Source organism: Cydia strobilella, chromosome 5 (assembly GCF_947568885.1).
Source record: "Cydia strobilella chromosome 5, ilCydStro3.1, whole genome shotgun sequence".
In the NCBI taxonomy this organism is placed as follows: domain Eukaryota; kingdom Metazoa; phylum Arthropoda; class Insecta; order Lepidoptera; family Tortricidae; genus Cydia; species Cydia strobilella.
In genome coordinates, this window is record NC_086045.1 from 15,895,720 (window position 1) to 15,922,988 (window position 27,269).

At 37.9% G+C, this 27,269-nt stretch overlaps 1 protein-coding gene across 1 annotated transcript; it reads left to right on the plus strand.

Annotated features, from left to right (window-relative positions):
• The first annotated feature begins 24,355 nt into the window (after window positions 1-24,355).
• On the plus strand, window positions 24,356-25,852 carry LOC134741781 (uncharacterized). Its single transcript, XM_063674676.1, has 4 exons — window positions 24,356-24,455; window positions 24,796-24,883; window positions 25,325-25,456; window positions 25,702-25,852. The coding sequence occupies exons 1-4, from the start codon at window positions 24,356-24,358 to the stop codon at window positions 25,850-25,852; spliced, it is 471 nt and encodes a 156-aa protein (XP_063530746.1).
• The last annotated feature ends 1,417 nt before the right edge of the window (window positions 25,853-27,269 follow it).

The following is a 27,269-nucleotide window of genomic DNA, read 5'->3' on the forward strand; positions in this document are numbered from 1 at the left end:
GAGAGGGCCTGGTATCTCTTCTTTACCAACATAAGAGATGAACTATCTCCCTGGTCTCAAAGCCCAGCTGTTAGATGGAAGTGAGGGCATCACATGCGTGCCATTCGGAGTAATCTGAGCTCACTAAAGTCGGCAGTAATTGAGATCTGGTCCCCTATTAAATATATTTATATATTTCGGTGCTCTGGCGCATGCTAGTGCTGATTGGTTGGTGCTGGTGTGTGCAAAGGGTGCCGATCCACTGATAGACACGGAATAGGGCGACTTAATTCCTACTTCTTTGGCTTCCGAGCGTAGGAGGGGGAGTCAAATACACTGACCAGGTTTGCTAATCTCGGTTTGGTCTACCGAACTTTCCAGCTTCTAGTAGGGATACACTCGTGTATATTCCAAGGCACTAGGTCAAAGTGTGTAGGGTCTCTTTTAGGCTTGGTTTAAGAATCTGATATGGTTGATATAAATTCTTCTTTTAAAGACTTAAAAATATGGCTTCATTAACCTAAAATATGTGTATTTAAAAGGTAAAGGATTCTTTTGCTTAAATCTTTCACTTTTAATCTATCTGGGGAAAATAAATAAAATTCCTATGAAATCTTTATTTTTTTATCTATTGAATTTCTGGTTTTTGGAGTAGAGACGAGGTACTGAGTTTTGCAATCTGGTTTCTAAGGTATTTACAAAATAAATTCTTAAAATATCAAGCTGGGTTTAGGCATACAGATCGTTCTGGGATAGAAGAATGGTTTGTTTTAGGGACCCCTTGGCAGGCAAGAGCAGTCCAATGGGAATTTGAGTGGAATAATGCTCAACTTGATATTTCAGTCTCATAAAATATAGCAAATAACATTAGCGCTTCGTTTATACATCTAAAAGACTAGAAATTTAGTCTATACTTTCAGTTCTGGGAATTGGGAAAAGGGATTAGTATCCCTAGCTTTTGAACATAAAAAAGAAGTAATTTTGATTGACTGATGATACTTGGCGCTTCTTTCATTAGATCATCTAGGAATGCTTAGGTTGCGAAGCGTTGGTCTTATAGCCCGTCTGGCTACAATGTTAGGATAGGTGACCCGAATGATGTTTTGGATCGGGATAAGGCTTTCAGACCCGCATCGAGCATGCGAAGCAGTACGTGTGAACTCACACATCGTTTAGAAGGTGATAGTATAATTATAACTTTTCCTAAAATATTAGGGAGTAAATGGGCTTATCCCGGAAGTGCAGCTTCGTATGTTAACCCGAAGGCTTAATAGGTGTGCCGGGACTTCACCAAAAACATTTTTAAACTCATTTTACTAACAACAATTTTAACCTCATACTAACCATATATGCTGCAATTACCTAAATAACGTCATTTGTAGTAAGCCTTTAAAAGCGTTTACATTACACGAATAGATTTAACAAAATTGTAATATTAATTTCATCACTACGCTCGGAATACTATTTTAGAATGCTTCGCTACGCTCAGCATTCAATTATGGAATCATTCGCTCCGTTCAGGATTCGATGTGCGCTCTCACCGTAAATATGTTATTTTTCTCCCTTGCGGCACAATCTATAATTTTTACTACTGTAACTATTAAAATAGTCCTTGAATTATTCCTTAGTATCATAATAAAATATATCTTCAGTACCATAAATATTTATTTCTTACAATATAGGTAATAATAGAATAATACCGGAGTCCAAAATTTAGTTGATACTCATTAAAGAATCTAGGGTTCCGCGGTACACTTCGAGGGGTTCTAACTACTATCTAGACGATCACATGGCCAAATTTTAGGGGTACATTCTTAAGAGGTGTTTAGCATAAGATTAGCATAAGAGTAGTTTAATAGTAATAGTTGGGGTGGTGACAAAACTCGGGTAAATCCAACTGTCAGATTTTGCGACACAATTATGGCTGATATGCTGATGATGTTTGGCGTTTGTTTATAATTTGTTTAATAGTGTGTGTTGCCTAAACCAGTCGTAAAAAATAACAGTAGCAGTGGCAACCCTGGTTTGCAGCACAGCGCCGACCGATTCGTGCTGAGCACTTTTAGGTCAATTAGGCAGCGTGGCGGGCTCGTCCACGTCCGCGGGCTAATCAGGGCCGCGCCAACGTTATGCCGTGTTAATTTGACTAATGTGCGCGGACCGCGCGGATTACACCCGCGAGTAACCTCTACTAATTGCAACACTCTTAAGAGGGGGCTAACGTAAAGTATATTAATTTTCTCATATTTTCCAGTTGTATATCGTTACCGAGTGATACAGAAGAGAGATCTAATGAGCAATTTTTTTTAACAGAAGTATATTTTCTGAGTATGTAATTGAGATAAAAAGTAAAAATCCGCGCGATTATAAATCTTCTTAAGTAATGAGCCTTTTAAAGTATCATAAAGTAGAAAAAGCGCGAGTTGTTCCGTGATAGGGGCGTATTCACACAGCGGGCGCGACCAGGTTGTACCATCTCAAGACGTTTTTAGTAATTTTTAGTAGCGGCAGTTGTTCAACTTTCTATCTTCAGATCTTCACATTCTATCTACACATTGTTTTAAAACTAATCTTCGAATGCACAATTTAAGCGGGTTGCGTGTTTTTCAGAGATACTGCTGTGTAAAGTGATTACGGTGTAAAACGAATGCGGACGCGCGGGCATTAATCCGCGCCAGACTCGTGTCGTGCCCTTAGACAATTAGGTCGCGCTACTTAACCAATTAGAGGTGAAACAATCGCCCCCATCGCGCCCGCTGTGTGAATACGCCCCTATCACGGAACAACTCGCGCTTTTTCTACCTACTCTATGATACTTTAAAAGGCTCATTACACAATATTTACAAAAAAGAAAACTTCCTCCTAATTCATACGCTCATAGGGGACAATTTTATTTCCATAGTGCGATTGTTGTTGAAGTCGTAACCCGCCGCGTGAAACACAATTTAGGGCAGTTGACGTTAGCAGGCGTTCGATAATAAATAATTTTACTTAGACCAATTTAGTCCATTTTGGGACAAATTAAAGTAGTTTTTGGATATAATACTCCGTTTATTACAGGGTTGTCACGTCGATTACATTTTCATAGTTACATAAAACTTTGTATAACTGCTGTAATAGTAAGTAGGCAAGTAGGTACGAGGTTTATTGGTTGACGACTTTGATAATTGCGTTTTCTCTATTAGAATTTCTTTAAAGAGCTTTACTATGAACAAACTCAAATCTTTCATTCAAATTATCACAAGGTTTGTATTAATCTTCTATCTAGGTACTATTAAAAGTGTGTAGTAATAGTATTGTTCGGTATTGTCACCTTTCACCACCGCCTTCCATAGGCAATATTGAAAGCAAAAACTTACACTTGGTTAAATTTCAAACCGACACGAGAGTATGTAAGTAAGTACCTAATCATAATAAAATACATCTCTCCGACTGCAACTGAGTGATAATTTGTAAATGTATGGTCACAAATTATTTGTACAGTCGCATACAGGGTATTTAACAAACATTATTGGTACAATCGCATGCAGGATATTTAACAAACAGTTTTGTTTATATTAAAGAGTATGAGGAAATCCAGTACCTAGTATTAGGCGCTAGACAACATTATTTCTAGCAAAATAATATGACAGGGTGATTTTTTTTATTGATTTAGTATAGACATCTTCGGGTCCCAATAACTTGTTAGGTTAGGAATGTTATTAGTATCCTAACATTGTACTAAAATAAAAGAAGTCGAGGAGTTGCCTATTGTCATAAATTTAAAGTTAAGTAAGATCATCTCCGTGTAGTGGAAGGAAATCTAGTAGCTACATAGCTGCCTTTACCGACCCATTTACAATTCCGCCCTGGATGCCTAACCAAGATGCCAATCGTTCGCTCCGTTGCGAACGATGTCTCTCTGTCGCACTAATATGGAAGAGTGATACGCTACGGAGCGAACGACTGGCATCTTGGCAAGGCAGCCTGTTCAGGACCTTTAGGTTTTATTTAAAATATAATGTTGTAAAATATATTAAGGCCCCGCGGGTTCAGGTTTTTCTCTCACTCCCACTTAGCGTAAGCGTGAGCGAGATGGTTGTGCGTGCCCGGAATCGCGGATGGCTTAGATTTTTTTTAAAGATTTAAAAAAAAGTAATCGATGAGTTCGACCAAAAACAAAATAACGTATGAAGCTATTTTCATATTTTTAGCCTTTGTGCAAAAATTGTTACGAATTTTTAAGGTGCGTTTTAGACCATGTTCGTTATTTTTTTCTCTATAGAGCGAAAATCAAGATACTTAATATCAGAATTCGAATAAATGAAGAGAAAGGCCTCAAGATTGCTTTGCTTATTAAATTATTGGCAACTGTATTGTGCCCTTAAAGCGCTAGGATTTTTCAAGAACTGCTGGGTCAATCTACTGCACCACTACTGCACCTTAACCAGTAAGTATAACGTTTTATTCTCACATAGTTGAGCTAAAGGCAACTGTAATAGTGCTTTCAGCTGTGATTGAATGATTCATTAGTTAGTGTAACGTTTGTTATTTCTTGCGAATATTCCTTTAACTCAACTACGCTGCCCTGACAATTAAATTAAATTTGTACAAATCATTTCTACTATAATGCAAGTAGGTACTACATAAGTACATAATTTTAATAAGTTGTTTAGTATATTTTCATAAATTACATTAAATTAAATTGTGTCATTAAATTAAGTTGTTTAGTTGATTATATTTATCAGATATTGTAAACTTTTTTCCGATTATTTGTTTAGAGTTTTATGTACAACTGTACTAATGAAACATAGTAGTCTTCAATTGGGCGAGAGGGCATTAATTCGTTTGTGGGCGACGCGATGCGGGAGCATTTTGTGATACCGGCTCGTTTGCATTCTCTATCGTTATATTATTTATATCATTCGTGCCTTACATGTGTGGGCATACACTAAATGACTTCAGTTGTAGGTACCTATTATTAACAAGAGACCTTCTCTTCGTATGTCAATCGGTGCTATTGTCGCATGAATGATGGGTGAGAAAAACGAACTTATTACTAATGTCGTTCCTAATTTAGATTCACGCTCAAAGTTGCATCAAGTTTTAATGAAGCTCTAAGCCCCGCCTCTTCGTTTGATTGGCTGGTTAACCCTTCCACCGCGAAAGGGTTATTATTAGATCCATGCTACGCGCGCTCGCGCCGCCTCGCTGCCGCCGTCTTTTACGTTTTTTACCAGCACCGGTTATGTATTTTTTACTCGGTCGCTCTCGCGTTTTGATTGGGTGAAAGGGTTATAAATGAATTTGACATGGAGAGAGGCAGGGCCAAATGTCAATGTGAAAGGGTTGAATCTGTTTTATTGTTGTGCTTATATGAACATAAGGGACCTTTAGTTGGGGTTAAGAGTACTACATATTGCGGCTCATTCTCTGTGGATACATATACACAGCACACAGCACAGTGACGACCGTATTAAATATAAGAACCTTTCATGCCTCACTCCTATCGCAATATTCACGCGCGTAGCAAATTGGCGCAGATCTGCTGAGCTCATGTTTTTGGAGGGTTAGCGTTAAGCTGCTAACATTTAAAATTAACTTTTGTTGCTTTAGGTTTATGCGAGCTTCGGCAATAAAGCAGGCCGCGCGAGGAGCGCTGACGTGCCGCTCGCAACTACACGGGGATTACCGCGACACCTTGCTCGTTAAATTTACGCGTCCGAACGCTTGTCAACGCGGTTTAATAACGTTCATCTGCACTGCACATCTCTATTTAAACGGATTAAGCTTGCGTTACAAACGCAATATTATGTTTGATTAATAATCGTTGACATTTTCTTGTTAATATTGGCAACGGGCATGTGTACTTCAGTAGCATTTTGTGAGTTAGGGAATTCATCAGTATTATGTTTCACATTTTCTAAAAAGGACTTGCCGCACGGCGCAAACGCCTGGTCGTCATTATCTGTCCCAACCCAATCTTTTAAAAAGATGTAATCTTCTCTTCGCTACCTATACCAACACATTATTGAATACCCAAACAACCCTAATATTTTAGTTTCCATCTTGGAGTCTGACATATTTTGCGGCGGCTCCATAAATTATCTATTAGCCGAACATCACTTGACATGGCCACAATGGGCGAATAACTTTTGTGCAAGCGGTGCAAGTCGTCACAAAGAGTGCGAGCGTAGGTAGAACTGTAGAACCCTTCCCCACCTGCATTCCCACGATGCAGGCGAGTGGCGAGTAGAAAGTTCAACTAGTCTGCCGATAGAAAAAGTTTGCGCAAATAAAATTGCTGTCAAACACGGAATTTTGTTCAGTGGTCCAATTTGAGTAGCATGTTAATATTGTTAATACGTGCGTGGGAAAGTGCCTGTGTGAGAGCATTTCGCCGGTGTTTGGGGTTTATATGACAACCATTGTTAGCTTTAACACAGGTTGATATTAATTTATGAATATGCTAAGTTAAATACTCATTAAATGTTTAGTATTTACATTATTTATATTCTACGAATTTAAAAAGTCTTTACGTTTTTTATCATAATTGGTTCAGCTTCAGCGTACTACTACGTGCTTATACTTAAATAAATAAATAAATATTATAGGACATTCTTACACAGAATGACTAAGTCCCACGGTAAGCCCAAGGAGGCTTGTGTTATGGGTACTCAGACAACGATATATATAATATATAGATTTAAATACATAGAAAACACCCATGACTCAGGAACAAATATCTGTGCTCATCACACAAAGAAATGCCCTTACCGGGATTCGAACCCAGGACCATATCGGCTTCACATGCAGAGTCACTACCCACTAGGCCTGACCGGTCGTCGATACTTAATCAAAGTAAACGGTATTCAAATAACTATAATTGCTGAAAGCAATATCTGGAATACTAAAAAACATCTTTGATACCTAATGAAAGTTTAAAAAAGTTTATCAGACAATTTTAATAATTGTTTATAGTTAGTACTTGTGGGGCGGGGTTATGGGGTAATAAGTTTAATCGGGACTAGGGTTTCTGCTCGAGATTTCTCGAACTCGAGACAACTCGAGAATTTTGTCTTTATTCGAGACGAGAAAATAATGACCGGAACTCGAGAATTCTCGAATTCTGAACTTGAAATACGAACTGAGACAAGGCGCGCATTTTCGCCTAATAACTCCGCCCGCCAGGTAACCACGTCGGGTGTCAGGGCATCCAGGTCCTCAGCTGGGCCAGGATAGGAGTGAAGCGGGCAGCGCCGAAATATGTGCTCAGTGGTTTGGTCTTCTTCGCCGCACTCGCAGAGGCGAGGCACCTTCCAACCCCTCTTATGTCACTTATGCCACTGGCTTAACAACCTCAAAGCTGTAGTCTGATTGTCTAAACATGCATGCCATACGATTAAATAAATAACTGCGCCCGCGATTTAGTATTTAACGTACCTGTATGAATCTACCAGGAAACGAGCAATCAATCTTATGGGGTCTGTTAAAAGCACTTCTGACAGTAAAGCCCACTGCATCCGCAAATAAACGTGTTTTCAGGCTTTAGAATGAGTAATGCTTTGATAATCTTAAAGGCCTATCTTTTATATACAAAAATAACTTTTCAAAATGTCTTACTTCTGATAACTACCTTTAATTTGTTTCGATTTATATAAAAAATATCTCAATCAATGTTAGTAAATACCTCTTTATGTACGATTAAATATGGGGAAATTAAATTATTGATACTATATACTATACATTGTCATGAAAACGTTTTTGAATCCTAGTTCCTAGTCATGTTAAAATTGTTTTAAGACATTAAGTCAAGGCTAGGGATACCTATAACTGATTAGAAATTAGGAACTTGTTAGCAATGATCTAAATGAAAAATACAAATCATTACTGGACTGTTATTGTCTGAAAATAAATTATTTTTATTTTTATTTATTTATTTTTTATTACTGATTAAAATACCAGAAATATACATGATTTTAGTATAGTAAGGTTTTAACGTTTTGACGAATCAATGTAACATTTTAAAAATGGATTGTTTTAATACTTCAAAAATAATTAAGGCCCTAAAAATTTGGATTGGAATTGAATACGTCCCAGTGTAAGTTTTTCGCCTGTGGACCCCGTCATCCTCTTTTTGTTTACTTGGAGCCCCAATTTGTCCTTCTTATTATAATTGTTGTTTGCTTGTAAAATATTAAGTTTTGTTTGTTTGAAAGAAGAAATTCATTTATGTTACGTATTTCTAATCATATGCACCATTATGATTAAAATATTATTAATCTTTATTTTACCAACATTTTACTACCAACTCGAGAATTTGGGCTCAAGAATTCTCGAAGCTCGAAAAATAAAATGGGTCGAGAAATCAGAAACTTTTTTTTTTAGTTTGCTAGGCAAGTAAGCTACCACATGTAAATTAGGTACAAACAATCAAGTCATCCAGTGCCCTGGAGGGCGATTCGAACTTTGTAATGTGGTTATGAAACGGTTATGTATATGATCCGTCAGCTGTCAACAGTAACAACAATTTCTAGTTGAAGAAATGTCAGTGTTGACAGCTGACAGATCAGATCATATCCACAACAGTTTCATAATAAGATTGGACTTCCGGTTCGAACGCCATCTTGATAGTAGCCTCGTGATTAATTCCTTTGTTTTTTGCTCATTAATATTGTTTAATGTGTAATATTGATAGCTTTATTATACAGTAATCTAATGTGGTAGTGTGCAGTGAATGGAGAATTAATCTCAAAGCGTGTTTAACCACCATTTTGGAGTCAACGGCCGGTAGTCCACGTGCTTCTCGTAAAATCCAGCTATCGGTTTTACGAGACAACTACAACAACCACCGAACAACGTCGTGCTCTAAGAGCATTTGGTATTTCTACCTCTAACCGTGTCTGGCTAGAGCCCTAGAGGCCCATAATTTTATTGTTTACCGTACACTGGCGATGGCCGATATGTTTTAATCAAGAAATATTAATTCGATCCCACGTGGATCCCACTTTGACGTTGGCGAAATCATCGACAGTATCGATGGAGCCATATTACCTGAAAAATTGACTTGATAATAAGATTAAAAAGTTCGAATCGCCCTCCCGGGCAGGAATTGAACCCGCACCCGCGTCTTTACATTCTAAAGCACGCGGTTGTTTTATGCGATAAACGCAGCGTTGAACGACTTGAACGCATGAGTAAACGAAGTGTAGGAAAAATGACAATGCGCTTATACCGCTGCGTTTACCGCGTAAAACAATGTAGTTCCATTAGATTATCCGATGCAAAATGGGTGTGCGGCGAACGTATTGCGTTTAGGTTGGCAGCATATGAGCGTGCACTGAATTGATTAAATGTTAGATTTATTAGTACTTAAATGCACGGATGGTTAGTATTAATTAAGACGTGGAGTTCTGCATAGCATCTCATACCTATCTATGACTCGCAAATCTAACAATGTTGGCTAACTTAGGAAACTGGGATAGCTTTTTAAATAATCATTAATATGGTAAGTATAATATACGTATATTAGACTTCGATAGCATTTTTTATACTTATCCTTTTCTGATATTTTTGCAAAATAGACCACTATAAAAAACGCGTTCCAGATTAATCCTTACCCATTGCGCATCTATTCATTGCATTTACATAGAAATGTCTAAAGACTGTAATTCGAGCACAATGAGATATCACATGATCTAGAGAAAAAAAAGAAAGGGCCAAGTTCTCACGTGTTCCTACTTAAAATTCGCTGCAGTATCGGTGCGTTGGCAATCAGGCGCATCGGATGCACAAAAACGGAGGTCAGTGGGAGAGAAACTGGGGCTCGGATTGCATCGCGACCCTTTCACTCTCGACGTGTACCTGCGCTTTTTGCACTCTTCCCGGAATCGCCGGCGAGCTGCGCCCGCGCACCATGTTTCTCAAACTTCTGAAGTTCTTAGGAATCTGCCATTTGGGGTGCGGTTGCGCTACCGTATACAGCTAGCTACTAGACTAGTAGCAGGAAGTTGTCATTTGAGCGTTCGGGCACTTTCGACTATTATCGGTAGTTCGGAGTATTCCAAGTGTTGTACCTAATTCTATGAGCGTGGCACAGAATTTTGCGAATGGCGGAGAGTCCAAAGTACATATTTAAGAAGGGCAAGTCTAACAACCTTAAACAAATTTATAAAAGGGTGACAGTTTTTTATATATTCATTGAATATATTTTCGCATATAATCATGTACCAAAGTGTAGTTTTAGGTAATCGAGGTGTTTCTGAAAGAACTTTTTTGCAGCTTATCAGCTACCTTTTAAATAGCCTATAGCTTTTGAAAGGTGACAGTGATTCCCTTGGATCGAACATCGACTATGAATGTTCAAAATAGAGAGCAGTTTGACAACCGCAGGTGGTTGCGCCAAAGCGCTCAATATTTTGCAATTTTTTCTTTTACGAAAGGTCCTTAAAATAAATCAAATGTGTATGGGATAGTCTCAAAAAAGAGGGTTAATTACTCGGCCTTGGACTGCTTCCATGAAAGGATGATGTTTTTTATACTTTTTATAGAGCTAGGCTTCGCATTATAAGATAGGGTATGCAATACGATATGCAACTACGTATGTTCTAAATAAATCTTAACTTCTATTTATGCACGATCCATTGTACATATGTATATACCAAAGCTTAAGCAATATAAAGCTTATTTTAACACTATATACTTACACACACAGCACAATGAACCTACCTACTTCTAACTTGTACCATATTATTATTATATAAGGTAGGTGAGGCATATAAGGCCCGGTGGGTAACAAGGCCCAGCATTCAATAATAGCAGTTGAACTAGTATTATTTGGTCAACACATCACGCACACATAGAAGTAGCAGATATAACGAGCTGGCAATAACGCTTGTCTTCGCACGCGCCGTTATTTTCTGCGCTTGATGTTATATTTTACTAAATCAGTAGCAGTGTGTGTTGTGTGTTGTACGAGTTTCTTGATTTATTCGATATCTTAATGTATATGGGTGCGGACAGAAACCTAACTTTGTGAGGGAGGGAAAATTTATAATTTTATGTATATTTTTATATTAAATATTCCCTATTATTCTTGAACTTTTACTACGGCTAAGAAGGCCTACTATTAGTGCGGGTAACAAGGCCCGGTTCCAAGCCTTATTGAACGTATGCGATGAAATCGTAAATTAAATATTTTAAGATAATTTTAAATTTTTTTGGTCTCTTGTTTTGATTTTAAAGTTATAAGTAGGTAAGTACTTACTGACTTACAAAAGTATAAGTGTAGTGCCTCAATGTTATTAGACTTTTTTAATCTTTAAAAAGCCTTAAGTTTAATTTTAAAGCCCAGAATATTTACGTTAACTGAAAAATAATTAGCGTTTTTTTTTAATTTATCGTTTAAAGTTTTTGTTAAAAGAGCTGTACCTAATAAAGGTTTAATTTTATTTTTAGCTTACTGTTTTAGAGAGACGATTTTTTATCCCTTTAGTATAATAAGACCCACAGCCGAATATTTCCGCTAATTAAAAATATCCTCCTGTTGTAAAGATACCAAATATTGTTTTATGTATAATTTTTATTTATTTATTTATTTTGTCAAGGGGGTCACGGACAGGATCAGCCACATCTTGAAGCGTGCTTCTATAAAAACATATTTCAAGCCAATGAAGAAGATGTCACAATTCCTGAGGCCTGTAAAATGCAATACCCCTCTACGGATTGCAGGTGTACAGGCTAGAATGTGAATGTGGCCTATCATATGTCGGGCAGACGAAACGGAGCATTTCCACTCGGGTGAAGGAACACATAGCTGATGTCAAGCACCGTCGACCTAGGTCTGCAGTCTGTGAGCATGTCATGGATAAAGCCAATCACTCAATCAAGTTTGATAAGCCTCTGGTTCTTGCCAAGGAGAAGCGTTACATACCCAGAATGCTGCGCGAGGCCATTGAGATTAAGAAATATCCAAACTTTAATAAGGAAGATGGCTTTTCTCTACCACCAGCTTGGGATCCTGTAGTCCATCTGATAAAGGAGCAAGCGAGACATAGACTGTGAGACCTTAGTGTTGGATGATGTTGGACATTCTGAGTATAATATGTTTTGAAAAGATGGGTCCCGCCGAGTTTGTTGCCGGTCCCATATTGGGATACCCTCCTACAATTTAGGAGGGAATTAAATCTTCTCGGGTCCGTGGTGTAGGGTTGGGGCCGGCGTAGTTTTTATCGCGTATATATATATATATATATATCTTTACTTGAAAATAATTGTAGTGTATAACTAGCCTTATGAACCGATTTTGCATGTACAACCAGCCTTAAAGTTTATAGTCTATGATTGTTCATTATTTTTAGTATGTGGGTATTTTTGCACTTTGTAATTTTTCCTCAGTCACCCGTTGACCACGAACGCTGTAAAGGGTTCGAAACGTCGAGATGTATTATAAATTCAATATACGCGGTATAATCCGTTTTCATAGTTTTATTTTATAATTTTAAAGTTAACAACTTTTAAAACCCGTTTATATTGTCAAAATGTTTTTTTTGCGGGCTTTATTGCCCTGCTAGTTTTATAAGGCCCAAAATAGTACTTTAAAAAACTTGAGTACTTTTAAATAGTACTGATATGTTTTTATAAAAAAAAAATTATACCACGTCGGTGGCAATCAAGCATACGGCCCGCCTGATGGTAAGCAGTTACCGTAGCCTATGGACGCCTGCAACACCGGAGATATTACACGCGCGTTGCCGACTCTTTAAAAACCTGTACACTCCATTTTTGAAGAACCCCATACTGTAGCCCCTCGGGAAAACCTCGGCAGGGAGCTCATTCCACAGCCGAAGCGTACGCGGAAGGAAATTCCTCTTAAACCGCACAGTACGCGACCATTTAGGTGCTAGGGTGTGAGGATGAACACCCTGTCGATGGCGAGCGGTGCGGTGATAGAAAGCGGCCGTTGGCATCATGTCAAACAGTTCTTCAGAGCACAGCCCATTGTACAAGCGGTAGAACACGCATAAGGAGGCGAAGTCTCTCCTTAGACTTAAAGGTTCAATACCGCTTGTGAGTTTGGGATCGTCGACGATTCGTAATTATTGTGATGTAAAGAAACTTAAACAATATCCTCATTATTTCTGAAAATATTTCAGTTTGAATTAAGGTTATATGTCTCACCTGCCTTATGTACGTTTATGTTGTAGTAACAAAAGTTGATTTAGGTTTCAATATTCGGTGCTAGGGTAAGTTGCGCTCTGGTAGCATCTTTTGATAGCTCTTGGGATCGCGTCATGTGCCAATGCCAACTAGCTGCCTACAATTACTGCTCTGACCTTGTTAACTACGACTATTGTTACAAAAGTCGGCTTTTACTTTTTCGTACAAATTCAGTCCGACTACAATCTTTTTGTGAAAACAATCTAAAAGTAATTTAAAAACAATTGAACCAATTGTAATAATAATTAAGGAGCCCATTCAAATTGCCGTGCCATTAAGCGTATTGTATAAATCGTTAATATTTTTGTTAAAACGAAATAGTTTTTGCGACTAAATCTCACTTTTATTCAGGTAGATTTATTTTTTTGCCTCGATTCTGCAACCCGAATCCTGACCTGTTTAGTAATTTCGACTCTATGTAGAAGGCGTAGCGTTTAAGTATTATAATTTCTTTTGAGTTTCTTACGGCATCATATATGTTATTGAAAATCGATATCGCAGCTTCGATCATTTATAATCAACGTTTGACGGGTAAACAAAATGCTCAAGGGTAAAAAAAATGTGGAATGCGACGCGGGAAGAGTGGAAATGAAGTATTATTGCAACACTTGCACTTTTGGTCGCTCTTTGTGAGATCCAATTGCGTCGACTCCGATTGCAGGGCCTACGGCTTTATCTAACTTCTTGGTATTACAGTGGTTTCTTATCTACACGTATCTATCTATACTATACATCTTATTCACGTACCTATAATACTTACATTAATTTTCTATTTAATTATAACGAAGCTCAGAAAGATTTTTAAGATCAAACCCGATATCAAGACATACCTATAGTAGTAGTAGTAGTAGTAAAACACTTTATTGTACAGAAAAATGATGCTAAGGGGTCATCCATTCATTACGTCACACGAATTTGACCATTTTTTGACCCCTCCCCCTTCCTAGTCACACCGTCACATTTGGCAACCCCTCCCCCTGGTGTGACGTCACATATTTAGCATTTTTGTCTTCAACGAACTTAGCAATTTGAATAACATATCATTATTTTTATTAAAAACATATTTTTAATAAAATCAATATTAGTAATTTTATGACATGAAATCGATTATTAATAAAAAAAAACACGAATAAGAACGATTTATCATAGCAAAACCCTATTATTTAACTGTACAGAGAATACAAAAAAATCCAAACAATGTGTGAAGTTAAAGTGACGTCATTAAGTTTGTGACCCCCCCCCCCCCCCCCTCCCCCTTGTCACAACTTGTCACATTTTCTTGACCCCCTCCCTCCCACTAAACGTGTGATGTAATTAATGGATGACCCTTATACACAATTAGATCTAAGTAGATGCTTTACTAATCAAATCAAATTTTTAACGACTTACATATGTTGCCTTGCAAGTTAACCTGTAACTTGGCGCTATGGGTTGTATTGACTTGACATTAACATTGATTACATTTGTAGCTACGCAACGCAACGCAATTAAAAATGCGTGCACGACTGTGGCGGCACTTAGCGGCTATAAGCACTAGTAGTTATTGATAAATAAAATATAGGTAGTATATGGTAAATGAGTTTACAATTTTAACAGGGTGTCATCGCTTTTAGTTCCGCACCTCGTCACAAACTAACTCGTTGTATGTAATTAAGTAATTAATTATTGGCTTATTTTCAACAAACTCACACCATACAATTTATGGTAAATACATACGAGTATATGGACTGAATCATGCACAATTGTAGTTTGTTTCCTGTTGTCCAACGGCGGTTTTTGTAAAAGCTTGATAACAGTGGTTTTATTGAATCTCTCAAAGAATTGAGCAATTATCTCGACAATATTCTTGTTTGTTCGCTGTTTAGAAGTTTGCGTTAGAGTGGGTAAATACACTATTATAGAGTATTTACAGTTGATGTTGCGAGCCGTGTGGGCCATTTGTGTTATGCGTTTGTCGGTGCCGTACAAAGGCGAAGGGGTGATTTCATGGCCGACTGCATCCCGAGGAACCAGCATGCGTCGATGCATCGCGAGACCGCACAAAATTACACCTACAATGCATTTCTACGATGTGTAAGTATTAAATCACATTTACAAACGGGTCTATCGTGAATTTATTTTGTTACCTTTATTTACCGACGTTTCGACACAGGTTTCACCGGTCGTGGTCGCGGCTAACTGACGTCCCAACAAAAGTGTAAGTACTTACTTACATAAATACGTAGTGTTCACGTCTTCATTCGTACTAAGTGAATTAACTTATTTGGTACCTACCTAGTTGTTATTATAATTTGCTTCTTACCATACTTCCAAAGCCGTTTACTTCGATCCCTGTGATAAATATTTTTTAAAATTATAGTTGAATATAATCAATCAATACTTTAGATATAATTATATTTCACCAAAATACATTTTACTATTGGTATTCAATTATTATTCTTTTATATATCATCATTCTCAGGCTAGGGTTTTTACAAGATGCATATAAAAGTGAAATATAAAAACACAAAACAATACAAAAAATATATAAACACATAATAAATAAAAAAACCTAACCTAGGGTGCCGCTGCCGCCAGCAGCGGGGCAAGGCCCATGCTGCCAGTGGTCAGGGCCGCAGAGAGTAGGAACCGCCGGACTATCCGCGCCGTGTCCAGTCTATCCTGGGGTAGTGGGGTGCTAGGATATGCGCCTAGGGAATAGTTACTTCGAAACTAAAAGTTCTACGAAAGTGTATTCTGATTGAGTATTAGAGATTAAGTACATACTTATTGATATTATTTTGATGTTCTAAAGACAAAGTCAAGTAGCGTGCCATTCGCAAAGACGGCGCGAGCGGCGCGGCGCGATGTCGCGCTCGCGTGCACTCGAAAGAAGCACACGTGCAACCCTCAAAGGATTTTTTCAATAAAACATATGCCGCTTTTTGCTTAACCCACTTTAGCTCGATTATAACCTTCTTACCTACATTTTCCTCGCTCTTTTGTGCAAATGAAGCCGCCGGAACGTTACATGTGTTTGATACACCATCGATGAGCACTTTTTTTAGACCAGATACTTATGAATGGTTTTGAATTATATGTTCATGTGGCGTATTACTCTGTGTATTGTATGTAGATGGATCTGCACTAACCAAGTATATGAATACCTATCTAAAAGCAAGGACTTATTTTAGGCCTTCTTTACTTATAAAACTTACGTAATTAATAATATTAAAAAAAAACATAATTAGCCACTATGGAATTTATATGAAAACTGTACAAGTGATGTCGCGGTCAAGTCACCTACTTTTTAGGGTTCCGTACCCAAAGGGTAAAAACGGGGCCCTATTACTAAGACTCCGCTGTCCGTCTGTCTGTCTGTCACCAGGCTGTATCTCATGCACCGTGAATACCGTGATAGCTAGACAGTTGAAATTTTCACAGATGAGATGATGTGTTTCTGTTGCCGCTATAACAACAAATACTAAAAACAATACACTCCTTTTTTTGGGCAGTCGTGTAAAAAGTACGGAACCCTCGGTGCGCGAGTCCGACTCGCACTTGGCCAGTTTTTTTTAGTTCTATCCGATTTAATAAATATAAATTGTGTCTTTAAATAAATAATAATAATAACCTACGCTATACATTTTTCTTATATAAATAACATAAAATAGTAATAAATAAAATAAAATAAAATGAAACTAAAACATTTCCATACTAATTTGTTGCCATGTTTAAACATTTTACGTCAAAATGTGACAGTTACGTAGGAAGTGGCGCTCTCAATAATTTTCTACAATTTCTTGTCGGACTATATCTCGTGCTTTATTTCGTCCATGGTGTGAAATAATTTATTTTTCAATACACTTGCTCAAAACGACGTTTTTATTCCATGGATTTTTGGCTCATAATCCTAGATATTAAACACGCGTGCTTTTTCAGTATATTATAACACATCGTGCTTTTTCATTATATTATTCGACTGAGTTAAAAAGGTAACTGATTGCTAATAATATGCATGGAAACGGAGCCTTCTTTAATTGGTCAGGTAATTTTACCACACGGACTGGCGGGCGCCGGCGCCCCCCGACCGCCTGCCGCGGCCCGGCCGGCCCGCCCGCGACCGGGGCGAGGGGCGGCCGGCAGTATGACAGATGCAGGCCTGCATGCTAACTGTTTTACCAATTAAAATTTGATTAATATGAAAGTTTCTTTTTTTCCTTGCAAGTAGTTCTTAGTGTTTAAGTTCTTAATGTTTAAAATAAATAATAAAATAATAATAAGTGTGTTGAAAAACGTCGTATGAAACGCGTGTGCATTGGTCATTACACACGTCGGCTTTCTTATTGCGCGCTCGCTTACAGCTCGCGCGCACAATATTGCCTCGTGTGTAATGACCAACTTAGCACACTTGTATCACAATGTAAGTACTATTAAACACAGGAAACATCCTTATTAGTTGTGCAAAATGTACTACAATTTCATTGATTATAGAATCATCAACATCATCCTGCTAGGCCTTGGCCTTGTTCCCATTTACTTGGGGTCGGCCTTCCCTGTTGTTTTCCTCCATTCTGCACGGATTGAGTGCAAGGTCGGCGTCTATATTAAGGTCTTTCAGGTCTCGCTGAACCGTCGTCAGCCAGGTGGCAGGTGGTCTTCTACGTCCTCGCTTCGTCGTTGGAATATCGAGCGCTACCTTAACTATGTAGTCTACTGGAGGAACACCCAAATATTCCGAAATATGTTTTCCAGATTTTGATAACCACGATTTTCATAATCCCGATTTTTTATACGTCCAAAATATCAAAATTATGAAAAAAATATCAAAAAATGAAAATATCAGAAGTGGCTTAGGTTAGAACTGCGAACCCCAAGAAAACTGAACTGTTTGTAGCTTACACCTGCTGGGCAAATCACCTGTGTAGAGACGTCTGTGTACATGTCCATAATAAACTATATCATGGGATATCATTGATGATAGAATATATGTATATGTCGGGGTATCGGGAGGCCGAACAGGCGTGGTTGACATATTGGTGTCGTGTGGGCGTGCACGTGCAGGATTTTACGAAATAATAATCTCACGATACAATCAAATCACTGTATTCCTTGTTTTAATGAACTTACACCAAAAATATTCGATGATTACAAAAATAAATCACGATTAAGAGCCAATGGGTTTGTAAGCGACCATCTCGTGCGGGGCGCTGTCAACGAATGACGTCCCGCGCCGCCATGACACTTACAACTCCATTCGGGACTACCCGCTCTTAAAATAGATCAACTTGTCAATGTCAGTAACAAACGCAACTACCCGATCAATTTAACAATTCAAAAATAATTGAATTAAATAAAGCACGCGCCGTTATATACATATTTGTATTTCATGGATGAAGTTATTTAGTTATACGCATTAGTATAGAAGGTACTTAATATAGAGTAGACAGAATGGCAGCACTAGAGTGCCAAAAAAGATGGGTGTTAAGTATGTTGGTATTTGGTGGTTTTTGTTTATGATTGGAAACCCGAGACGCGACGGCTCGCATATGGAGCGGCCACAGGAAGAGCCCAGACTTTTTGTCTTACACTTTGTGCAATAATAACAGGGCTGTCTCCATCTACAATATCATGTAGAAATCAAAAAATCACATTATTTGTACAAGTGTTGATGGCACAAAAAATCAATGTGTAATTAATTATCCAGGTATACTTAATTCGCGACGCATTAGATCATTTATTTTACTTAAGTATAACTTATGAGCCCACAGTAAAACAGGAACGTAGGTATTGTGATACTGTGCCTACTTACTTAGATTTTAATAAGCATACCTTAACAGTAGGTAAGAGATATATTTCTTAATTTTTGATTAACAGTATAAGGCAAGAAATAAAACTATGAAAACGGATTATATCACGTATATTGAATTTATAATACTAGTCATACGTATTATGGAGCTTTTTTGTCCAAAAGCCGCATTTTGGATAAAAAAGATGGAAGCAAGCGACTTTGCACGATGATAGTGGAGACCCAATGAAACGATTTTTTTCGAAGCACCCGTAATTTCATCCCTTAGGAGCCGAGGTAAAGCGAGGTCGATTAAAACAAATGTTGTTCAGTTAAAACAGAAAAAAAATGTATAAGTTTAACGGATAGTCCGATGAAGATAAATTGTATATCAGTCGAAAAAATATAACTGTATTTAATGTAAAAAAAAATATAGACAAAATATTTTAAAAGAAATACAATGTAGTGTTAAATTATAAAAAAAATAATCTATAGTGCTTTATTTTTTAAATAGAGTCTTCCAGGTTAGAAAATAACTGCAAATAAGTACTTTATGTTAAAGTCAAACATATTTCTTATCGGAAACTGAATCCGCATCGAAAACGGTTAAGTAGTTTTTAAGATTTACGTTCCAGAAGTTAGCACAGTTTTATTGACATGACGATATTTAGAGACCGACTACTTCCAAGTATTTTTATTACCCCCAATGAGATGGACATGGTACTTGGGCGTCCCATTCTAATGAATTTCCCCATATATGGCCTGCTTGGTACGCTGCACGCAACGTATGTTTGTGAAGGCCAGCTGACGTTGGGGAAAGGTTGGTCACAAGTCTGTTCTTTGATGCAAAACTGCTTTCACCGTTTCGTGCTCTGTAAAGCTCCTGCCTTTACTTCAGGGTGCGACATCCATGTTTTCCAGCATGATTGTTTTGCCTTAAGAGTTAAAATACGGAGTCGTGTCACACCCTGTAAATGCATGAAAGCCAAGCAGTGTAGCGCATATGTTATCACCACGTATGACTAAATGTAAAGTAGCAAATTATATCGGGTGCGGCCAGTAACAGAAGCAAACATTAAACTGTAGGTTGTACCTACTGCTCAAACTGAACAACATTTGTTCAGCGACTTTTTTAATTACGACTTCGTGTTAAGGATGACTCACGTTAGACCGGGCCGTGTCCGGGCCGGAGCATCCGGCGCTTGCCTTTTTATGACATGACAGGTGATCACGTGATGCTTTCCATAGAAAACGAAGCGCCGGAAGGTCCGGCCCGGACACGGCCCGGTCTAACGTGAGTCATCCTTTAAGTTGAAGAAAATTAGTCGCATTAATTATTTATCATATATAAATATCATAATTAATTAATATTTCCTTGTGACAAGTGTGCGAGCCCTAAGCTAGTTTGCACAAGATCCCACGCTCGGCGTAACCGGAGTCCGCGGCTTCCGTCCGGCTTTTAGCGGCGTCCCATCGGTCACTGCGCCCCTCCCACTCGCAAACATGCCGAACTTACCATATCATATTATGTCCATTCAGAGCCTGTGTATTACCATCGATCTTAGTAGGTAGCTAGTTTTCCGAAACTACATACATATGTACCTAAGTACCTTCGATTACCAAAATCATGTTCTTTAGCCATATTTATAGAAAGCCAGGCCAGGAAGGCATATAAGGACAGTTTTAGTAGTTACACAGTTATAATGCAGGTAACTTTAGCCGAAATATTTTTTCCCAAACTGCAAATCATGACATCTAAGTTACATGGCGTCTAACAATGAAAGGAAATTAGCACAGGAGTGTAAGGTGTTAGATAAAAGAAGCATCGGCGGCGGCTAGTGGCGTCTCGCGGTCATTAATATTAATTAGCCCCGGTGCGCGCCTCAATGCGCCTCTTGCTTCTGACTCGCTGCGAAATTAATTACTCGCAATCTTTATGTTCCAATTATAAAGGCCTTCGCAACAAATTAAATCTGTCCGGAGCAGCCCTCCTTTAAGAGAGGTTTCACTCTCTTTGTAGACTTGATAAATGCTCCCTGCGAATTTTCGTCGAATTCAGCATAATGTAGATTTCTAACTTAATACGTTAAATTATCTGGGAATATTAAAAAGTCCATCGCGCAGAAATTACGCGACGCCGAACGTTAATAAAGCAATAATTACGACCGCTTTCAATTGAAATGTAATTGTACGTTATTCGCGGTTATTCTGTACAAAAGCGAAATCGATTCCGAAACCAGCTTTTGCATAGCAGCATGCCACTTCCGCGTTCGAGAAGCAAAAACTAAATCTCGGCGTAAAAACTTGAAGTTTCTCTTTCATCGAAGGCAAAATATTTTAACGGCGGTAACCGGATATCTCGGCTGTTCGTGGAAACAAAGCAAAAACCACCAACGTGTTATTACGCGAAACCAACATTTAATAAGCTTGTTTTTTATTTTGCATTGGTTTTGGTTATCCATTAATTCGTTTTGTGCAAAAAAGCACTCGGATTCGCCAACGCCCGTGGGTACCGCCGTATTTGAATAGTTAGATGACGGTCATTGTTGTGGGAAGATGCGGAAATAGGATATTTTCTTTCGAGAAATATAATATTCCACGCATTATGCTGGGCCGGTGCAAAAAGGTTCGATAGAGTAATACTTAGTTGAACAATTGTCGATACCATATGAATAATATTGCACAAAGCTTTACATGTTTCATTTTTAAGCGAGTTTACTTACTACATAGCCTCCGTTCTACTTTTAAAGTTCAGTTCTCTTTATAGCAAGGATATTATAATTATGATCGTGCTTATCGCGTAATAATGTTTTAGGTACTCGATAAAGCATAGATACTTAGGTATGTAACATCTGACACCGCATGTGCGCGATAATCGCGATCATAAAATGCTTGCTTCTTAGATAATTTCTTAAATTAGATAAGTATAATGAAATTATATGTAATTATTTTCAAACAGGCCTATACCAAGTACATAATCTATTTACTACGAAACGTTACCGTATTTACATTTTTCCTATTAACTTGAGATATAGGTAGTGGCACCCTTTGTGACTGCAAAGTCGGTGCAGAGTTAGCTTAGTCGGACTCTACATAGTAGAGCAATAAAAAGGGCATTCAATCAGCTTTGCCAGATACATACGCGCCAACCGATATTTTTTCATTTTTGCAGTCAATGCCAACTTTTCAATTGTTGCTTATTTTTTTATTTATCACCCGAATGTCCTTTTTGTATCAATATAATTCTGAATGACATACGCCCACACAATAGCAAATCGGTATTAAATGCTCTTTTTTGGTATTTTCTATATCTGATTTAAAACCTTAAGTTTGGACAGGATACGCTGTTATTAAATATTTGACAGGTTCTAGAGCCCAAAGGGAAGGGCCAGAGACATGACAAGTCGTATAATAGAGTGCAGCGTGAAATCCAGATTCAAAGCTTTATGGGTTGTAATTCTGCACAGCAATTTATTTTTCACCTCAGCAGCTCGAACAAGGGTACTTTGCTACTTACAACTAGTGAGCAAAATCGTATTTGGCTCACTGAGTGAGACAAAATGACATTTAAGTGACCTTTATATTCGAATGTCACTTCAATACAAGTTCGAAATACTTGGATTCTGTTCCCTCTGTCCCTTTCACGTTGTTAGTAAAAAGAAAGAGACAAAGTTCAAACGACATTCAACGGTATATTAACGGTTTATTTTATAATAGACTCCCCAAAACGGTCAGACCGCATCTTTCCAATATACCTACCTACAAGTATGAATTCGTAATAATTAATCAATGAAAAAAATAGTTTAAAACTTGATAAAAACACTACATTTTACGTATTTTATTATACAATTAAAATAATAAATTAAAAAAAATACAAAGATTATCACTTAAATTAAAATAGGGGGCACTATCATTTAGATTTCATCAAGCAAACAAACAAAACCAAGTATTTGGTCAAAAATCAACAAAAAACTCCGAATGATGAACTACTATACTAGTACACTGCTACGAAGATCGTCTTAAAGAAAAGTTTATTTTTTCTGGATGACATGGGTTTAGATGTAGTATTGATTGGAAATAATAGGCAAGATACTAAATTACAATTATTGTACACAATTGTATTTTGTTCGTACGTTGTTACGTTGTTATACGAATTTCCGCGAGGTAGTAAAAAAGTTATTAATTTTCATGAAATATTTTTATACTTCCAATATTATTTAAGTAAATAATAATAATAATCGCCTATCAAATGACTGGGATGTATATACCCGTGAGTTTATATGAGATACAAATAATAATATTGTTTATTTCAAGTTTTAAAACCATACAATAAAATAAAATAAGGTAACATAAAATTTAAAAATACAATACAATACAATGATGCGGAAGCTATAAATAGATCCTTTGTTAAATTATACCTTAAATAAATACATACTTATTACTTATGGTGCACGGCCGTCCAGTGTTTTAGGATGGTATTGCTCGGGTTGACAGTAAACAGCGCCAGAATATCATTTACCCAGACCGAAGCTATGCGGGACCGCATGATTGCATAAAAATCAGGTACTCCCGCATTAGCAAACATGGTCTTAGCACTGCAGTAACGAGGTTGTTTCATGAGTATTCTGAACGCATCGTTATACTGAACCCGAAGCGCGTTATATGAGCATTTGGTGTAGTTACACCAAAGTAAGCATGTATAAAAGCACTGACAGAATGCCCTAAACAAAGTAATTTTTACGTCAGTGGTGCACTTGGAGAATCTTCGCGACAGCATGTTACAGCGGACCGCGAGCGCGCGGCGCTCTCGCTCCATGTCCATGTCGTCGCGAAGGTTCTCCGTTAGAAAATGGCCTAAGTACTTGAAAGATGCTACGACCCGAACCGGCGAACCATTCAAATAAACTGGCGGAACTACCTCCGGACCCTTGCCGTATCTGAAAACGAGCAGTTCTGTTTTTAAAATATTATATTTTAGATAATGCTGTTTTGAGAATGTTTCGCAGATAGTAAGCAATTTTTGGATACCCTGGCTTGAGGGGCTGAGAAGCACCATATCATCGGCATAGCTCAGGTTGTTAACGCATATGTTAGCAACATGCCAACCCGTCCTGGTACCTCTCTCAGCTCCTCAATCAGACCATTAACGTAGAGGCAAAATAGGTCCGGAGAAGTTATGCCCCCTTGACGTACACCACACTCTAGCCTATAATCGTTAGAGGGTATCGGTTACAGGTATCGGTAAAGGTTACAGTTAATTTTGAAACAATGTCAAGTAATGCAGAAGAATTATAAAAACAGATCCAATGTCATTGATCTAAAGTTATAGTTTTCCCCTATTTTCATTTTCCTATTGACTGCTATTATATTGCAAACAACTGTACATACTTATTGTTTACTTACGCTACTAAAATGGTGTTGCTGAGCCCGTCGATCGACGCCCTTAGGACGCTAGTAAGTGTTTGTGAGCGGTATGCGGAGGCCCAGGGTCTCAAGTACAATGTCTCTAAAAGTGAGCTGCTAGTCTTCAGAGGAAGAATCGTCCAATTAAACGACCTAATGTTACCTCCAGTGAAACTGAATGGCACTCAACTTAAAGTCGTAATAGAATTTAAGTACTTGGGACACTGGGTAACCTCATCGCTAAAATATGACGTAGATGTGGAAAGGGAGCGTAGGGCGCTGGCAGTAAGAAGTAATATGTTGATTCGTAGGTTCGCAAGATGTACTAGCAACGTTAAAATCACCCTTTTTAAGGCGTACTGTCAGTCATTTTACACTTACACCCTATGGATCAACTTTACTCAAAAAACTTACAGCGCCCTACGCGTTCAATATAATAATGCTTTTAGGATGCTGTTGGGGCTGCCGCGCTATTGCGGAGGCGCGCACCGACGGCTTCCACGCCATCATGCGCAAGCGGGTGGCGTCGCTGTTGCGGCGCGTGCGCGGCAGCACTAACAACATCCTAGCCACAGTCGCAGACAGGATAGATGGCGCTTTCTTGAAATACTGGAGTAGCCTACATGCTTATAATAGTTAAAGTATACATAGATTACATACATATATATTGTCACTAACATAGGTTAAGAGTTAATAGAATAAGTTACTAATATATTATGGAAATTGAATTTCTGAAATAAATAATTATTTAATTTAATTAATTTAAAAATCGAAAGCGATTCATGAGGCTATAGAAAAACATCCAAATTCAGCGCGTGCTCATAAATATGAAGGATTTCTGAAGATCCTATCTTTAGAACAGTATCAGGCACCTTTAGTCTTCATCATTAACTAACATTGTCATCGGACTTACGTATATCTACGGGGGGGTTACCTCCCCAAAGCTCTTCATTTTTGTATGTTTGTTATGTTCAACAGTCTGATCGAGGAGCTCATCAACATGCATGCGGATTGTCATGGTGATGGCGTTAGCGTCAATAATATTAGCTACGCGGACGACATGGTGTTGCTGAGCCTCGGTATGTGCTCTCAGGCAAATTCTGAAAACGTGTGAGTCGTATGCGGAAAAACATGGACTTATTTACAATGCCGGTAACCTGATATAATACAGCTGAAAGCCGGTAAAATACAGCTGAACGGTAAACCACTGATAAGAGTGGACATCCTGTCTGATAATAGATGACCTCGACATCGAAAGGGAAAGGAAGACTTTGACGGTGCGGAGACTGCGGAGTAACATGTTGGCCCGTAGATTTGCTCGTTGTTCAAAACAAGTCAAAATTACCCGTTTCTAGGTGTGCTGTCAAGTGTTTTACGAGCAGTCTATGGGTCAACTATACTCAAAAGGCATACAACGCCCTTCGAGTCCAATATAATGACGCCTTCAGGATGCTGTTGGGGCTGCCCCGTTACTGTAGCGCTTCAGGGATGTTCGCCGCGGAATGAACTGATGACTTCTATGCCATCCGGCGTAAGCGAATAGCTCTCTGTTGTGCCAGGTGCGGGGCAATCACAACAGTATACTCAAGGTCATAGCTGACAGGGTGGATTGTAGCTTCCTGAAATTGTGGGTCGAGTTAAATATAAATAAGTAATGTAGTAGTTAAGTAACTAACCTAGCCATAGGCCAAACTAACAATTTATGGTTTATCTGAAATAAAGAATTAATATTAATAATAATATACCCTAAGACAGAAAATGAATAAAGAATAATAATATACATATAATAATAATATAATATAATATACAAAGAATAATAATAATAATTAGATAGTAAGTAGGTATGTCAAATTTTGAAAATTTGCAACTTAGGTAACTACATTTTCTACGTGTACTTACATGGATGTTTTGTTTCGTAAGTAGGTACATTAAAAAGTTTATAATAAACAAAAGATATAAAATTATGGAGGAGTGTCATATTCGCTTAGGTAGGTATGTATTCCAATTGGTCTCAGCAGGTATAAAAGGCATACATTTCAGATACTTACCAAACTAAATACGTAAAAGTACGTAAAAGAAAATAATACGATTCTAATATATTTTTTATAAACTTCATACATATGTAGGCATACTTAAGAAGAGATGAGCAGGTATGAGCCCCCATGAATTATTGCAAAACCATTAAAAACCATCGAAGATCCAAATCAATTTCCTGTCAACAACTGACCATGCACAAGTAGCCACGATCATCGCTTTGTGTGCGCAAGATTAATGAATCTGAATTAGATACGTTTGAATTTAATTGAAATTGGACTTCGGAAGTATGGAGTGCGTGTTCAATGGCGTAAATTGAACAAAAAACCGTCCGCGAAGTGTCCCGCAGCTGTGCCTGGCTGGCCGCCATGCACTACCCGCTGTTCGGTAATCGGCTCAATATTTTTTACTTCCGATATAACTTTGCAAATGGAAAGGTTTTATATACCTCTATATTTTTCGCGAGGGTTTTTTTGACTGCAGCAGAGCCCGCGTGACATAAGTACCGTTTTAGGGTTCCGTACGTACGTGTAAAGTACGATTTCCATTACTGGCCATAATTACAATATTTACTACTACCACTACTACTTGTGTGGCACATGTCAAGCAATATACATAGGTCTACAAACATAATAAATAAGGAATCCCTAGCTTATGTTGAATTGGTGGTAATTTGTTTTATTTTTATAGCTATTCAATCTTCATCAGAAAGATAAGAAAGACCAGTAACACCATTATGAATTCCTGATTTAAAATACGTCGACACAGGTATTTTAAGTTTGTTTCAGTAGATTTAACTGCAATAATAAGAATTTGCAAAAATAGGAGGATTATTTTGTGTAATTACTCTAGGAAGGTCTTATACAATTAAGTATGTCAATGAGAATTA

Bases quoted from the DNA above. Each gene is read 5' to 3' on its own strand.
- LOC134741781 (XM_063674676.1), top strand. From the start codon at position 24,356: ATGGTGTTGCTGAGCCCGTCGATCGACGCCCTTAGGACGCTAGTAAGT. The intron at 24,456-24,795 runs GTGAGCTGCTAG...TAATGCTTTTAG, and splicing joins CAAGTACAATGTCTCTAAAA to GATGCTGTTGGGGCTGCCGC. The intron at 24,884-25,324 runs GCGCGTGCGCGG...TATGTTCAACAG, and splicing joins CGGGTGGCGTCGCTGTTGCG to TCTGATCGAGGAGCTCATCA.